Source organism: Neoarius graeffei, chromosome 12 (genome assembly GCF_027579695.1).
Source record: "Neoarius graeffei isolate fNeoGra1 chromosome 12, fNeoGra1.pri, whole genome shotgun sequence".
Lineage (NCBI taxonomy): Eukaryota > Metazoa > Chordata > Actinopteri > Siluriformes > Ariidae > Neoarius > Neoarius graeffei.
The window spans coordinates 22,359,562-22,376,518 of NC_083580.1; the positions used below are offsets into that span (position 1 = coordinate 22,359,562).

General features: G+C 40.2%; 1 protein-coding gene across 1 annotated transcript in view; it reads left to right on the forward strand.

Annotated features, from left to right (window-relative positions):
• LOC132894886 (lipoxygenase homology domain-containing protein 1-like) overlaps nt 1–16,957 on the forward strand; it is a 157,856-nt gene that overhangs the window by 95,279 nt on the left and 45,620 nt on the right. The window contains exons 31-37 of the mRNA XM_060935019.1: nt 3,186–3,348; nt 6,533–6,687; nt 10,172–10,381; nt 15,183–15,299; nt 15,425–15,428; nt 15,478–15,683; nt 16,736–16,921. Coding sequence (XP_060791002.1) covers nt 3,186–3,348; nt 6,533–6,687; nt 10,172–10,381; nt 15,183–15,299; nt 15,425–15,428; nt 15,478–15,683; nt 16,736–16,921 — 1,041 coding nt within the window. The remainder of the gene's footprint in view (nt 1–3,185; nt 3,349–6,532; nt 6,688–10,171; nt 10,382–15,182; nt 15,300–15,424; nt 15,429–15,477; nt 15,684–16,735; nt 16,922–16,957) is intronic.

Sequence of the window (16,957 nt, forward strand, 5' to 3'; positions counted from 1 at the left end):
GACATGAATGTCATCTTGGATATGAATGTCATGGCAATATTTGGGCTTTCAGTAATTTCTTTGAACTGTTCTTTTTCTGTGGCAGAATGTACAGTATACATCTTTAATTAAAAAAAAAACTAGAATTTGGTGCACAAGTTTTAATTTTCTTTGGGTTTTCTGAAATCAACACAGGGTCAAAATTATACATACAAGGTCAAAAATATACATACAACACACCTAATATTTGGGTAAAATGTCTCTTCGCAAGATTCACCTTGACCAAACATTTTTGTTTACCCTGAACAAGCTTCTGGCAGAATTTGGGTTGGATATTTCATGACTCTTCATGGTAGAATTGGTAGAGTTCAATTAATTTTTTTTTTTCTTGGCATGGACTTGACTTATAAGCACGGTCCATATATTTTCAACAGGGTTGAAGTCAGGACTTATTTTAAGCTTAATTTTAGCCTGCTTTATCCTCCACAACCAGCTTTGATGTGTGTTTCGGTTCATTGTCCTGTTGTAACTCCCAAGTCCCAAGTCGTGTTCAAGTGTCTGATGGTTTATACTGAAGAATTCTGAGGTAGTCCTCCTCCATTATTCCATCCACTTTGTGCAATGAACCAGTTCCACTGGCAGCAAAACAGCCCCAGAGCCTGATGATCCTACCACCACCAGCTGGTACAGTGTTACTCTGTACATGGTGGTCACTGTGGTCAAACAACTCAATCTTTGTCTCATCTGACCATACAGCTATCATCCAGAAGGCTTTTTCTTTGTCTGTGTGGTCAGCTTCAAACTTTAGTTAAGTTTGAAGGGGTCAATTTTGGAGCAGGGGGTTATTTCTTGGATAGCAGTCTCTTAGTCCATGGTGATGTAAAACTCAATGAACTGTAGACAATGATCCATCAGCTTCCAGTTCATGGCAGAGCTGTGCCATGGTGGTTCCCAGGTTGTTCCTGACCATCCAAACCAATTTTCTTTCAGCTGAGGGTGACACTTTGGGTTTTCTTGAAGCAAAGTGGCCTGGCAAAGTGACTACACCTCACAGTAACTTGCATACAATTGTTTGAACTGATCTTGGACTTTGCATTTATTTATAAATGGTTCCGAAAGACATTCCAGAGTTGTGTACATCTGTGATCCTCTTTCTCAGATCTGCACTGAGCTCCTTGGACTTTCCCATTGTGGTCAATGCAATGAGTGCTGTAAACAAACCCTTTTTATGAAGGCACAGAGAAGCTACCAGCTGTAGTCAATCATGATCACTAACAGGAAGTTAAGCAACCTCAGCCTTGGGAAGATAAAAGACATTTTGGAAGTTTCAGCACCTCTAAATTAATAATCTAAGTGAGTGTATGTAAATTTTTGACCATGTATGTATAATTTTGACCCTGTGTTGATTTCAGAAAACCCAAAGAAAATTAAAACTTGTGCACCAATTCTAGTGTTTTTTGTTTTTAATTAAATATGTATGCTGTACAATCATTCTGCCACAGAAAAAGAACAGTTCAAAGAAATTACTGAAAGCCCAAATATTGCCATGACATTTCATATCCAAGATGACATTCATGTCACTGTTTGTAAACTTCTGACCACAACTGTATAATTTTAGCACACTTACAACAAAAGTTTGTGCCCAAAGGCTCTGTCTAGCTTGGAAAAAGAAAAAAAAAAACACCTTAATTGAACTTTGAAAGTTTAACTTTGGTACATTGTAAAACTACTGAATACTTTTAAATCCTGGCAATACTAAACCTTTGAATGCTGCAATCAATAGTTTAAGGATGTCTCAAACCCATGTTTTCCATTGTCAATGCAATAACAATATCAGCAATATCAATAACAATATTGCCTCACTTAGTCTCAACAAGCTTCTGTTACCAAATTACAAAAAAAAAAAAAACATGAGACATAATGTCAATTTGTTAGTTTGACTAGTTGTGTCCTGTCTTCATGTGCAAGATCTATGTAGTGGATGCAATATATCAGCAAACTGTAAATATAAACTACATGGCCAAACATTTGTGGAAACTTGACCACTACATTCCATCCCCCCTTTGCTGTTATAAAAGCCCTTCTCTCTTCTGGGAAGGAGTTCCACTACATTGTGTAGCATGGCTGTGGAGATTAGTGGGGTCAGGCACTGATGTTGGGTGAGAAGGCCTGGTGTGCATTCTGAAGCTGCTTAGTGGAGTTGAAGTCAGAGTTCTGTGTAGGCCACTTGAGTTCTTCCACACCAACTATGGCAAGCCATGCCTTCATGAACTTTCCTTTGTGCACAGAGACATTGTAATGCTAGAACATGTTTGAGCCCCAGTGCTACATCTTACAAAGACATTCTATACAATTATCTGCTTCCAGGTTTGTGGCAACAGTTTAGGGAAGGCCTATATGTGTGATGGTCTGGTGTCCACAAACCAAGTGTGATCTCTGGGACTTTTATCATGGCATGGGTGTTGGTACTGGATGGGCTGATTTGAGTATTTCCTAAACTGCAGATCTTGCGAAAATTTAACACATAATAGTCTTTAGTGTTTACACAGAATTGTGTAAAAAACAAAATATGTTGACTCAGTGACAGGTCTGTGAGGGTAAACATCTTATTCACGAGGGAGATCAGAGAACAATGACCAGTGGTGGGTTTCCCAAAAGCCTTTTAACACTAAGAGCATCTTAACAAGGAGAGTGTTCATTGTGCTGCTCACTCTATCATTTAATGATAATCTTTGTGCTACGATGCTTTTGGGAAACTCGGCACAGACTGGTCTGAGCTGACAAGAAGTCTCTAATAATTCAGGTAATCAGTCTTTACAACTATGGTGAGTAGAAAAGCATCTCCACATGCACAATACATCAAACTTTGAGGCGGATGGGCTACAGCAGCAGAATACCATATCAGGTACCACTCCTGTCAACCAAGAAAAGGAATCTGAGGCTATCATGGGCACAGACTCACCCAAAGTGGGCAACTGGAGACTGGACAAAAGACCGGGTGATTCCCCCCCCCCCCCCCCCAATGTTCAACTGTCCAGTTTGGGTGAGTCTGTGCCCATTATAGCCTCATATTCCTGTTCTTGGCAGACAGAAGTGTAACACAATGTGGTCAGATTTGTACTCAGTATTGGATTCACCCATGATAGTTTATATTTTGTGTGTGTGTGTGTGTGTGTGTGTGTGTGTGTGTGTGTGTGTGTATATAGGGCTCTGAGACGGCTATATTCCCATGTGAGAGTTGGCTAGCACGCTCAGAGGAAGATGGTGAGACGATACGGGAGCTGGTCCCTTCTGACATCATCATTGAGAAGTTGTCTCGAGATGGAACACTCAAAAAAATTCAGACTGAAGTGGATGATGCACTGGAGAGTATGTAATATACAAGACTACAAATACAGAATTAATAAATACATACAAGTTCTTTACTCTGACTCTAAATAAAGAAATATTTTGTAAATACCTATGAGATGGCATCTGATCATGCAATTGCATTCAACAACATTCTGTCACATGCAAGATCAATTGAATTAGAAGCCCTCTTTCTTTACTGCGATATATTCTTTCACCACTGGGGTACAACAGAACACCGGCCACAGCTTAACACGGCTCATTCAGTCCCAATGTCATTTACCTCAGTCAGTACAAGGGAGTCTTTTCAGCCCTGGGAGTTAAATTTGTCTCTCACTGCAGTATCTGCCAGACATCCACAAGCAACCTAGAAGGATCTCCTGAGTTTACCAGGTAAATCTGCGATAACCTGTGAAAGTATCCGACTCACCACTGAGTGATGATCAGTTGACAGCTTTGTGTCCATCACATGCAATCATCCATCTCTCTATTATCTGTAGCCACTTATCCTGTGCAGGGTCGCAGGCAAGCTGGAGCCTATCCCAGTTGACTATGGGCGAGAGGTGGGGTACACCCTGGAGAAATCGCTAGGTCATTGCAGGGCTGACACATAGGGTTGACAAATAATCATTCACACTCACATTCACACCTACAGTCAATTTATAGCCATGAATTAGCCTAACCTGCATGTCTTTGGACTGTGGGGGAAACCGGAGCACCTGGAGGAAACCCATGCAGACACAGGAGAACGTGCAAACTCCACAAAGAAAGGCCCTCGTTGGCTGCTGGGCTCGAACCCAGGACCTTCTTGCTGTGAGGCGAGAGTGCTAACCACTACACCACCATGCCTCCCCCACATCCAAATACAAAACTGATATTCACTTTTTGGCCAAGATGCTCTGATATCACCTCTGATACACAACTTTGTGTTCAGACTTCCTCCAAATGTCCATCCATCCATCCATAACTGCTTATCCTGTGCAAGGTTGCGGGCAAACTGGAACCTATCCCAGCTGACTATGGGTGAGAGGTGGGGTACACCCTGGACAAGTTGCCAGGTCATCGCAGGGCTGACACATACAGTGGTGCTTGAAAGTTTGTGAACCCTTTAGTATTTTCTATATTTCTGCATAAATATGACCTAAAACATCATCAGATTTTCACACAAGTCCTAAAAGTAGATAAAGAGAACCCAGTTAAACAAATGAGACAAAAATATTATACTTGGTCATTTATTAATTGAGGAAAATGATCCAATATTACATATCTGTGAGTGGCAAAAGTATGTGAACCTCTAGGATTAGCAGTTAATTTGAAGGTGAAATTAGAGTCAGGTGTTTTCAATCAATGGGATGACAATCAGGTGTGAGTGGGCACCCTGTTTTATTTAAAGAACAGGGATCTATCAAAGTCTGATCTTCACAGCACATGTTTGTGGAAGTGTATCATGGCACGAACAAAAGAGATTTCTGAGGACCTCAGAAAAAGTGTTGTTGATGCTCATCAGGCTGGAAAAGGTTATAAAACCATCTCTAAAGAGTTTGGACTCCACCAATCCATAGTCAGACAGACTGTGTACAAATGGAGGAAATTCAAGACCATTGTTACCCTCCCCAGGAGTGGTCGACCAACAAAGATCACTCCAAGAGCAAGGCGTGTAATTGTCGACGAGGTCACAAAGGACCCCAGGGTAACTTCTGAGTAACTGAAGGCCTCTCTCACATTGGCTAACGTTAATGTTCATGAGTCCACCATCAGGGGAACACTGAACAACAGTAGTGTGCATGGCAGGGTTGCAAGGAGAAAGCCACTGCTCTCCAAAAAGAACATTGCTGCTCGTCTGCAGTTTGCTAAAGATCACGTGGACAAGCCAGAAGGCTATTGGAAAAATGTTTTGTGGACAGATGAGACCAAAATAGAACTTTTTGGTTTAAATGAGAAGTGTTCTGTTTGGAGAAAGGAAAATACTGCATTCCAGCATAAGAACCTTATGCCATCTGTGAAACATGGTGGTGGTAGTATCATGGTTTGGGCCTGTTTTGCTGCATCTGGGCCAGGACAGCTTGCTATCATTGATGGAAAAATGAATTCTGAATTATACCAGTGAATTCTAAAGAAAAATGTCAGGACATGTGTCCATGAACTGAATCTCAAGAGAAGGTGGGTCATGCAGCAAGACAATGATCATAAGCACACAAGTCATTCTACCAAAGAATGGTTAAAGAAGAATAAAGTTAATGTTTTGGAATGGCCAAGTCAAAGTCCTGACCTTAATCCAATCGAAATGTTGTGGAAGGACCTGAAGCAAGCAGTTCATGTGAAGAAACCCACCAACATCCCAGAGTTGAAGCTGTTCTGTACGGAAGAATGGGCTAAAATTTCCCCAAGCCAGTGTGCAGGACTGATCAACAGTTACCGGAAACATTTAGTTGCAGTTATTGCTACACAAGGGGGTCACGCCACATACCGAAAGCAAAGGTTCACATACTTTTGCCACTCACAGATATGTAATATTGGATCATTTTCCTCAATAAATAAATGACCAAGTATAATATTTTTGTCTCATTTGTTTAACTGGGATCTCTTTATCTACTTGTAGGACTTGTGTGAAAATCTGTTGATGTTTTAGGTCATATTTATGCAGAAATATAGAAAATTCTAAAGGGTTCACAAACTTTCAAGGACCACTGTAGAGACAAGCAACCATTCATACCATGGTCAATTTAGACCCTCGAACCTGCATGTCTTTGGACTGTGGGGGAAACCAGAGCACCCAGAGGAAACCCACACAGACACGGGGAGAACATGCAAACTCCAGACAGAAAGGCCCCTTTTGGCCACTGGGCTCAAACCCAGAATCTTCTTGCTGTGAGGCGACAGTACTAACCACTACACCACCGTGCCGCTCTCCTCCAAATGTGTTGGACTATATTCTAGAATTGTTTCCTCTGCTTCACTAGAAACACAACCTTCCATCCATCTGAAAAACAGTGGTTTAAAATTAGAGCTCATTTCTTGCAAATTATTACATTTGCCAGCTTTGTCAGAGAAGAAAAGAAAGAAAGAACAGTGACAGTTGTCATATTACTACATGCCATCTTGTGGACATTTACATATCTTCATCTTGATTTGCAAAATTAGTTCTAAATATTTGTAAACACTGTAAATACAATACATGCTAAACAGTTTACGTCCTTTTGTTCAGTTCACATATATTCAGTGACTGTGACCACGGGTGATGTGTATGGGGCAGGCACAGACGCAAATGTATTTATCACTATATATGGAGACATGGGGGATTCAGGGAAACGTAAACTCAGCCAGTCGGAGAACAACAGGAACAAGTTTGAACGAGGAGCGGTAAGACACATGATGCAAAGATTCTTTCGCTTGAAAATGACTACAGTCCCATTTATTAATCCAAGATTTAGGAATTATTATACAACACCTTTTGACCTCATACTGAGCCTAAAGGCCCCGTCACACTTATTCATAATTAGCAGGAATCAAACAGAACCAGCCGGAATGAAACATTTTTCAAAATTCATGCCACATTCGGGCGGGAATTTCAAACTGACCAACATTCTTACAGCTTTGTAAGAATGCCGCTCGAATACTAAGAATGCACTTCAAACCCGCCTCGAATGATTCTTGCACATTCTGGGTGTATTAGCTTTCGAATGCAGTTCAAATGTAGTTGGAACACAGTAGGAATACCTTGAATGCTGTTAGAATGAAGTAAGAATATTAAGAATGCACTTCGAATGCCGTATGAGTGCGGTTCGATTGCTACCCGAATACCACCCGAAGTCTGGTCGGAAGGTGCCTCGAATGCTGTACGAATTCACCTCAAATGCAGTCAGAATGCTCCCGGAATAGCCGCCGAATATGTTTTGAACGTCTAAGAATTCAAAGAGAATGCAGCTCGAATACTTAGAATGTACTTCGAATATCCCGGAATATATACGAAGAATTTTCATTCCGACGGCATTCTGGCTCATTCGAGGCACGTTTGGGACATTCTGGCAGGATTTGAAGTGGCTTGCCATTTCGATTTTTCCCTTGAACGCGATCAGAATGTTTTGAATGCTGTTGGAATGCCATAAGAATATTTTGAATGCAGTCAGAATGCAGTTAGAATACACTTCGAATGCCGTTCAATATTTCTCCTCTTCCAATGCACATAGAGTGTTTTGAGCATGAGCAAAACATTCAGGCCGGCCACAAGAATGGGCCCGAATGTTTGGAATGCACTCAGAATGCAGTCAGAATCTTTAGAATGCACTTCGAATATCCCGGAATATACGAAAAATTTTCATTCCGATGGCATTCCGGCTCATTCTGCCTCTAGTGTGACTACCCTATAATGTATAAATACTCCAGCATTTTTTCAACCTAATTTCTTTTCACGAGAACTGCAGTGTTTTTGCAATTAGTCCGCCAAAGATTTTTTACATGTATCTCAATACTAAAAGAAAAAACAACAACAACAAAACATTAGAAGGCAGACCTGACTTACTGGAACATTGTAGACACTCTAACAATAAAGATCTTAGGATAAGACAGGGATAGATCAGGTTTGTCTCGCTAAAGCTGTTCTTACATAAGTTTATGTACAGTGTCCCGCTGACTAGACACGCATTATCAAAATGGTGAACCAGTTCTAAATTAAAAATTATTTTGATTAACTTGCATATATAGTGCCTTACAAAAGTATTCATACCCCTTGGTGTTTGTCCTGTTTTGTCGCATTCTAAACTGGAATTAAAATGGATTTTTTTTGGGGGGGGGGGGTTAGTACCATTTGATTTACACAATATGCCTACAACTTTAAAGGTGCAAATTGTTGTTTTATTGTGACACAAACAATAATTAGATGAAAAAACAGAAATCTGGAGTGTGCATAGGTATTCATCCCCAAAGTCAATACTTTGTAGAGCCACCTTTTGCTACAATTATACCTGCAAGTCTCTTGGGGTATGTCTCTATTAGCTTAGCACATCTAGCCACTGGGATTTTTGCTCATTGCTCAAGGCAAAACTGCTCCAACTCCTTTAAGTTAGGTGGGTTGCATTGGTGTTCAGCAATCTTCAAATTATGCCACAGATTCTCAATTGGATTGAGGTCTGGGCTTTGATTAGGCCATTCCAAGACATTTAAATATTTCCTTTAAACCACTCCAGTGTAGCTTTAGCAGTATGTTTAGGGTCACTGTCCTGCTGGAACGTGAACCTTCATCCCAGTCTCAAACCTCTGGCTGACTCAAACAGGTTTTCCACCAGAATTACCCTATATTTAGTACCATCCATCTTTTCTTTAGCCCTGACCAGCTTTCCTGTCCCTGCAGATGAAAAACATCCCCACAGCATGATGCTGCCACCACCATGCTTCACTTGAGGAATGGTGTTCTCAGGGTGTTGGGTTTGCGCCACACATGACATTTCCCATGATGGCCAAAAATATAAATTTTAGTCTCATTTGACCAGAGAATCATCATCTATGTGTTTGGGGAGTCTGCCACATGCTGTTGGGCAAACTCCAAACGTGTTTTCTTAAGCAATTACTTTTTTTCTGGCCACTCTTCCATAAAGCCCGACTCTGTGGAGTGTATGGCTTAGAGTCGTCCTGTGGACAGATACTTCCATCTCCGCTGTGGATCTTTGCAGCTCCTTCAGTGTTATCTTTGGTGTCTTTGTTGCATCTCTGATTGATGCCCTCCGTGTCTTGTTTGTGAGTTTTGCTGGGTAGCTTTCTCTTGTCAGGTTTGTAGTGGTGACATATTCTTTCCATTTTGCTATAATGGATTTAATGGTGCTCCCTGGGATATTCAAAGTTTGGAATATTTTTTTATAACCCAGCCATGATCTATACTTCTCCACAACTTTGTCTCTGACCTGTTTGAAGGCTCCTTGGTTTTCATGTTGCTTGCTTAGTAGTGTTGCAGAGTCAGGGTTCTTCCAGAACAGGTTGATTTATACAGACAGCATGTGACAGATCATGTGACACTTTGATTGTACACAGGTGGATCTTAATCAAATAATTATGTGACTTATGAAGTGAACTGGTTGGACCAGCTCTTATTTAGGGGTTTCATACGGAAAGGAAGTGAATACCTATGCACACTCCAGATGTCTGTTTTTTCATCTTAACTATTGTTTGTGTCACAATAAAAACAACAATTTTCACCTTTAAAGTGGTAGGCATGTTGTGTAAATCAAATGGTGCTAACCCTCCAAAAATCCATTTTAACTCCATCTTGTAATGCGGCAAAACAGGACAAACACCAAGGGGGATGAATACTTTTGCAAGACACTGTAAGTTCCAACACCAAAGCAATAGAGTATAAAGTCATCCTGGTTATATACACTTTCCCAAAGGTTTTATTGTATCCATGTGCCAGCAGACCCACACATGTTTGGAATTTTTAGAGCTTAAATGGCTTTTGGATATAAAGTTTGAGGGCTTTTTGTTTTTTGTTGAACGTGTCAAAATTCTTGTCCATGGCGATTGCACATATACTGTGGTAGATATGCTGGATAAATTCCAAGTGAAGTACTCTTTGTTATAATACTTGTTGTTCAATTATGAAAAATAATACAAAATTTTTACCATGTTCCCCAATTTTACCCATGTATGTATTGTATCACACAGGAGCTAGGCGCTACACAGTACAAACTAACAATGTACAGTACATCTTACAATCTCTTCTTTCACACTTGCAAGACTTTACAGAAATTACATTATTGTTCCTCCTGCTTTCAGTCAACAATGACACATTGTTTTGGACTAGCTGTTGGAGTGGATTACCTATTGACTTTTCTTTGACTGTCCTCTGATTGGTCAGGAGGACACGTTCACGATTGAAGCAGTGGATCTTGGCGAGGTGTTCAAGATCTGCATATGCCATGATAACAGCATGCTAAGTCCCCATTGGTATCTGGACCAGGTGGAGGTTGTGGACACGGATACGGATGAAGTGTTTCTTTTCCAGTGTGAGCGCTGGCTGTCTCGCAAGAAAGAAGACAAACACATTGAAAGAGTCTTCTATGTCAAGGTGTGTGTGTGTTTTAAAACACATATCTTTCACTCTATATAAATGCATAGTGCAGTAAAGTAATTGAACATTTACAATATTTTGTCTATAGACTTCAGCTCCTTAGATTTGAAATGAAACAATGGGCTCTAGTTTTGTGACTATAAAGCAAATAAAATGCATGTGCAAAAATCAATAGTATTCATTGTTAGTGACTTAATTTGACAACTTGCATCCAAAAGTTATGTCAGGGGAAAGTTTCTGTATGATGCAGCTGCATAAATCAATTTTCTTTGTGCTCCATTTAGATGCAAATGACCTGTATGTAGTTCATGTCTCCATGGCTACCAGATTTTTCTTGAGAGTAATTATCCAAAACACAGTTTTAAACAATAGAGTCTAGGCAACAGTTGCCATTAAATCTTAGTTGACAGTTTTAAAATAGAACTAGATCCATCACCATCTACTGTTTTGCATTTTATTAATTTTTTATCACATACTGTCATCACGTACTGTCAGCCTTTTCCTAAGCTGCAGTGAAGATTTCTGTCACCCAGTAGACCAATCTTTAATTAGACAATAGGGTACTCCATGTCTTTGCATTGTATTACATCGAACTTCCTGCTGGCTAGTTTGCTGGACAGTCATCAGTATGCCCACACTTAATACCAGGACAGTGGATCTCCAAGCATAACACTTTTTCTGGTGAAACCACCAGTGATGCGATGCTGGGGTTCACAAGGGGCATGCGATTCAGACCAAACCCATCAGTATCTGATATGTAGTCCCATCTGAAAGTATTGGAACAGCAAGGCCAATTATTTTGTGTTTTCTATACACTGAAGACATTCGAGGTAGAGATCAAAAGATGAATATGAGGCGATAGATCAGAGTGTCAGCTTTCATTTCCTGAAATTTCTAGATGTATGAAACAACTTGGAACACCCATTTGTAAACATCAAAAATATTGGAACATGTGACTGACAGGTATTTCTTGTTGCCCAAGTGTGCCCTGTTAGATTGATTTATTATTTTTTTTAACAATTAATAGCTCAGCCCTGTGATGACCTGGCGACTTGTCCAGGGTGTACCCCGCCTTTCGCCCGTAGTCAGCTGGGATAGGCTCCAGCTTGCCTGCGACCCTGTAGAAGGATAAAGCGGCTAGAGATAATGAATGAACGAATGAATTAATTAATAGCTCTGAATGTCTGTTTTGGTTTGTTCTGGGTTTCACCTGTGAAGATTGCATTTGTTGTTAAATATGAGAAACCAATATAAAAACCAAAGAGCTGTCTATAGGGGGGGGGAAACAAGACATTTTGTAGCAGGATAATAGAGGGGAAAATTAGTCAGAGCCATTGCACAAGCATTGGGCAAAGCAAATACAACAATTTGGAATGTCCTGAAAAAGAAAGAAACCACTGGTGTGCTAATAGCCAGACACGGAAAAGGTCGGCCAAAGAAAACAGCAGTTGATGACAAAAACATTGTGAGAGCTGTGAAGAAAAATACACAAAAAACAACAATCATTGACATCACCAACAACATCCACAGAGCAGGGGTGAAGGTTTCACTATTCAAAGACTTCAAGAGCAGAGATATAGAGGCCATACAACAAGGTGCAAACCACTCATCAGCAGTAAGAATCAGAAGGCCAGATTGGAATTCATAAAAAAAAATACACAGATTAGTTACAAAAGTTTTTCAACCAAGTCAATCACCAGACTGTAACCTGATTGAGCATGCGTCTCACCTCCTGAAGAAGAGGCTGATTTTCTCATTGAAAAACATCTTCCAACATAGCAAGACGCATGCTGTCTTTGTGAATCTTGGTCCAGCACCAGCAAGAGGTCTCAGACCTCAAGCTATTAGGATGGTTTTGTAACAGCATCTGAGCCACTGTGCATCAGCGATTTTATCTAAACCATGTCTGTACACACAGTCTTTTTTTTCTCTGTGTGTTGGCCAGTGTTGAGTCTGAGGTTTTGCGATTCATGGCCTGGCCAGGTTGGATGTGAGCCTAGTAGTCACTGTTGGTGGAGTTAACATAGGCATAGCAGTGGTGCAGGGAGTAAGCATGTGGTGCAGGGGGCCTCCCAGCCGAGGGTTCAACTTGCAAATATTTGGGCACTGGCTGTATGAATACAGATGCACAGTGCAGCCTGCTGGGTTCAATAACTGCCAGTTTACAGGCAGCATAGTGATTTCTTGACTCACAAAAAGGTGTAGCTGATGGTATTAGTCAAAAAGGGAGTCCCTTCCAGCCTATTAATGCTGGTAGATCTGGTTATGACAGGGAAAATGGATGAGTGCTCTACTCTGATCCAGGGCAAGCGAGGGAAGCATGAGGAGCTCCAATAGCTCAGAGCATGCACATGATGTAAATACACACAAGAGAGTATCCAGGTGTTAACACCACCTGGGATATTGGGGTGAAACAGAACTGTCAGCAAGTGGCAGTGGAATTAATACTGCTCCTTGCTCAAGCTGATATTACACAAGGAAAATATGCTTAAATTCAACTTCAGAATCTTGTATAAGTGAGGCATGCCTCTGTTTTGCTCAAAATCCACCATGTATGTGTAACTCTGATTCTGAATAGGGCTTAAATCTGGAGTTATATATATGGATACTGATGTGTGCAATCTCAGTATTAAATTGTCATTCTCTGAACATAACCCTTATTATTTTTTTCCCGGTGTGGTTTCCATCAAATCCTGCGCTCTGATTGGCTGGCGAGTGGGTCCGTATCCTATGATACGGACCCTGGTTACAGACCCTGGTTGTGGACCTCTGGTGACTCGCTCATTCACAACAACAACAAACATAGTAGAATTTTTTTGTCAACATTTATCTTTTTTTTATAAGATTTATTTATAAGATTATCAAAAATCTTATAAATTTTTGCCAGCATTTCTCAGGAGAATAGCATTAATTTTACATCATGGATAGTGATAACGACAGTCTTCACAGTGAAAGCGAGTTTTACTACCCTGAGGAAGATGAAATAAAAGAAAACATTTCAGGAGAAAGCTAAAAACCTGTAACTGCTTCCAACGGCGAGCAAAAACATGGCTGAATCCTGAATGACTCAATTTTGTATAAATAGGGGACTACATAGGTGGCAAAAAGTAGTTTTTTTCCTGCCATGGAAGTGCACTTGTATACCGAGGAGGAAGCAATTTGCATTACAGCCGTGAATGAGGATTCAAAATGGTGGCTTGGCTCGGCTTGGCTCGGTTTTCCCTTTTGGGCGCTCTCATTTTCTGTTAGAATTTGGTAAAGAAAAAAATAAATATATTATTTACCAGCTTAAGGTCGGTCCGTATGGTGAAATACCCTGACCTCGGCCCAGAGGGCCTCGGTCAGTACTTTCAAGACCTCGGTCACGGTATTTCACGATACGGACCTCCCAGCTGGTAAATAACATATATGTATCTAAATTATGTACTCTAGTGGGTAAAGAATAAGCTTAAAGCTAGATGGCCTTTCAATTTCATAAAATCAGTGAAATTTAGTTCCCTCTGAAATTTGGTCATTGTGATATATGTTTATTTCTGTAATATCTAAAAAAAAAAACCAAACAAACAGGTCATTCTGTGGCTGGTAAGTTATTTAATTTGAGGGTATTCCCTAGCAAATAATGTACATGAAATTGCTCGCTTCACGCAGTCAAGCAGACAGAGGAAGTCCATGTGCGGATGTGCAGGTTTACCTGTTTCATCCTATTTTTCTTCTTCTTTTGGGTTTTACAGCAGCTGGCATCCAGTGTTGCATTACTGCCATCTACAGGTTTACCTTGACCGTGCACGGACAGTTACATCATTCTGTTGCTAAACGAACAGCTGATCACACTGAGGTGCTCGCTGACCGCCGATATTTATTAGTTTGGTCCTGCGTTTCCTTTCCTTCACAACATAACATCTTTTCTTCTCACTTTCTGTTACTGGAGTTGGTCTTTTATGTTTCATTCGCGTCCTCAATTTTCTTCTCCTCTTTCAAATTTGTATCCAACAATGCCTTGCGCAAACAGAGAAAGCCCACCACATGATGCATGACATCGTATCTTGAATTGGATCATGGTGAAACTGGAAAAAATAGCAGAAAATTTAGGGCCACGTGGCCCTAAATTCATTAATTGTTCTATTAAAAAAAAAAGAATAAAATTTTAAGTCTGTGATTTGAATTCCGTAGCTTTCGGTCCATGAAATAAAAATAATTAGGTGTCAGGGAAAATACTTTTTATGACCTAAACTTGAAAAATCTGAAAGGCAGTCTACCTTTAACGTACTGTTATGCTAATCGAGAGTATGGTGAATAAAATACCCGAATCTCTGTCTGTTATGTGTATTATCAAGCAAAGTTCACTGTTAATAGATTACATTGCACAACAGAAGAATTATTTATATTGAATATTGTTAATAATAAAGTATATTATTTATTGAACACTGGATTTTTTCATATTGTTTTTGTCACTTTTTTTAATAAAAGCAATAAACCATTTGAGGGCATGCATTGCAGTGATTTTATCATAGGTAAGGGAGTTTGAACACCCTAAGAATGCCCTTACCCACGATAAAATCACTGTAACACATCCCCTCTTCTGTTGTATTACTTTATTGTTGGCATATAGATATTTGTCTCTCCATAGATATTTGCTTAAAAACACAAATTACACATGAATTAGATACATTCACTGCTGAAGAAAAAAAAAAACAGGGTCAAAATATATTTTAAAAAATATTTATTTTCTATGTCTCACTCTAAATGTTATCACTTAATGACTGAATCACTGTATAAGTGTGTGTCTGTGGTTATGTAGGGATTCACAGGAGAAAGAGAGAGTGCGTTCTGTCCTATAAGGAAAGTGACCAACCTGGATAGCAACATGAATAAAAAGAGCAAAAAACGAGCCACTGAGGAGGAGGAGGAAGAGGAGGTGGAGGAAGAGGAGGAGTCCTCATGTAAGTGGACACACACACACACACACAATACACATGCCCACACAATTGTACAATAACTATTAAAGTACAATTAAAAATATATTCACAGTACTTATTACAGCCATGTTGTGTGTGTGTGTGTGTGTGTGTGTGTGTGTGTGTGTGTGTGTGTAGTGATACCATATCACTTGACAGTGAAAACAGGTTCTGATCGTGACTCAGGGACAAACAGCCGTGCTTATGTCATCATTAAGGGGTCAAAACAGAGGCAGACTGAGCTTATGTGGCTGGAGCTGGAAGGGAAGACTAGCTTCATACCTCAAGCACTCGACTATTTTACCTGTTATGGTAGAGATGTAGGAGAGATAAAAAAAGTGGAGGTGAGAACATACACACATGCACACAATCAGATGCCACTTCCAATGTAATAATAATAATAATAATAATAATAAAGATGTTCAAGCATTACCCTGCCACTCGCCCAATGTCAGATGGGATTGGCTCCATCTCATCCATAACCTACAAAAAAATGATCAGCAGCATAGAGAATGAATGAATGAATGAATGAATGAAGAAGATGTGGCTGAACCATTAAATTATCCTGGTATGTGAAAACTTTAAGCAGGAAACTGGCTTGACCCAGACAATCACATGAAGTGGCATATGTTTATAATCAAATAGTATCAATTTGAATCACTATGTGAATTCACAAAAATTTGCTATACTTAGTGACCGACACGCAAAAGGGGTGGTGTAGTGGTTGGCACTGTTGCCTCACAGAAGGAAGGTTCTGGGTTCGAACCCCATGGCCGTTGGGGCCTTTCTGTGTGGAGTTTGCATGTTCTCCCTGTGTCTGCGTGGGTTTCCTCCGGTTTCCCCCACAGTTCAATGACATGCAGATTAAGTAAAATACCCAGCCACTGGGGTTGTACAAGACAGTGCATACTTAATGCCAGTCCCAAGCCCGGATAGATTGGGGAGGGTTGTGTCAGGAAGGGCATCCGGTGTAAAACCTATGCCAAATCAAATATGCGGAACAGATCCGCTGTGGTGACTGTATATCTGTAGTCAGCTGTGTTTGCAGTAGAAAACAAACAAAAAACACTGTTGTGGTCCTCAGTTTAACTGGATATCCTCTTACGTATTTACCACAAATGATCAGGCATTCCCATGTGCATTTTATGGAATGAGTTGTAGCCCTCGTAATTGAACATTTAACATCAGGAGCATTGTGAGTGCACTTTGTGCATCTAGTCTGAGAAGCATAATTTAATGAAATTGTGATATTGGTTATAATGATTATTAATAATGGACTCAATTTTTCAGAACCAACTGTATATACAAATATAGAAGAATTCAAGAAATCACAACTAATTTGAGATGTGTGTGTGTGTGTGTGTGTGTGTGTGTGTGTGTGTGTGTGTGTGTGTAGTTAGGTCATGATGGTGCCACTGCAGAAAGCTGCTGGTTTGTGGATGAGTTCTCTGTTGCTGTGCCGACCAAAGGGCTCATGTATGTTTTCCCATGCAAGTACTGGCTGGCCAAAGATCGAGGGGAAGGATTAACTTCACGTGTGTTCAATGTCATTGACGCAGACACTATTAACATTTCGCGCAAGGTATACACACATATGCACACACACACACACACACAC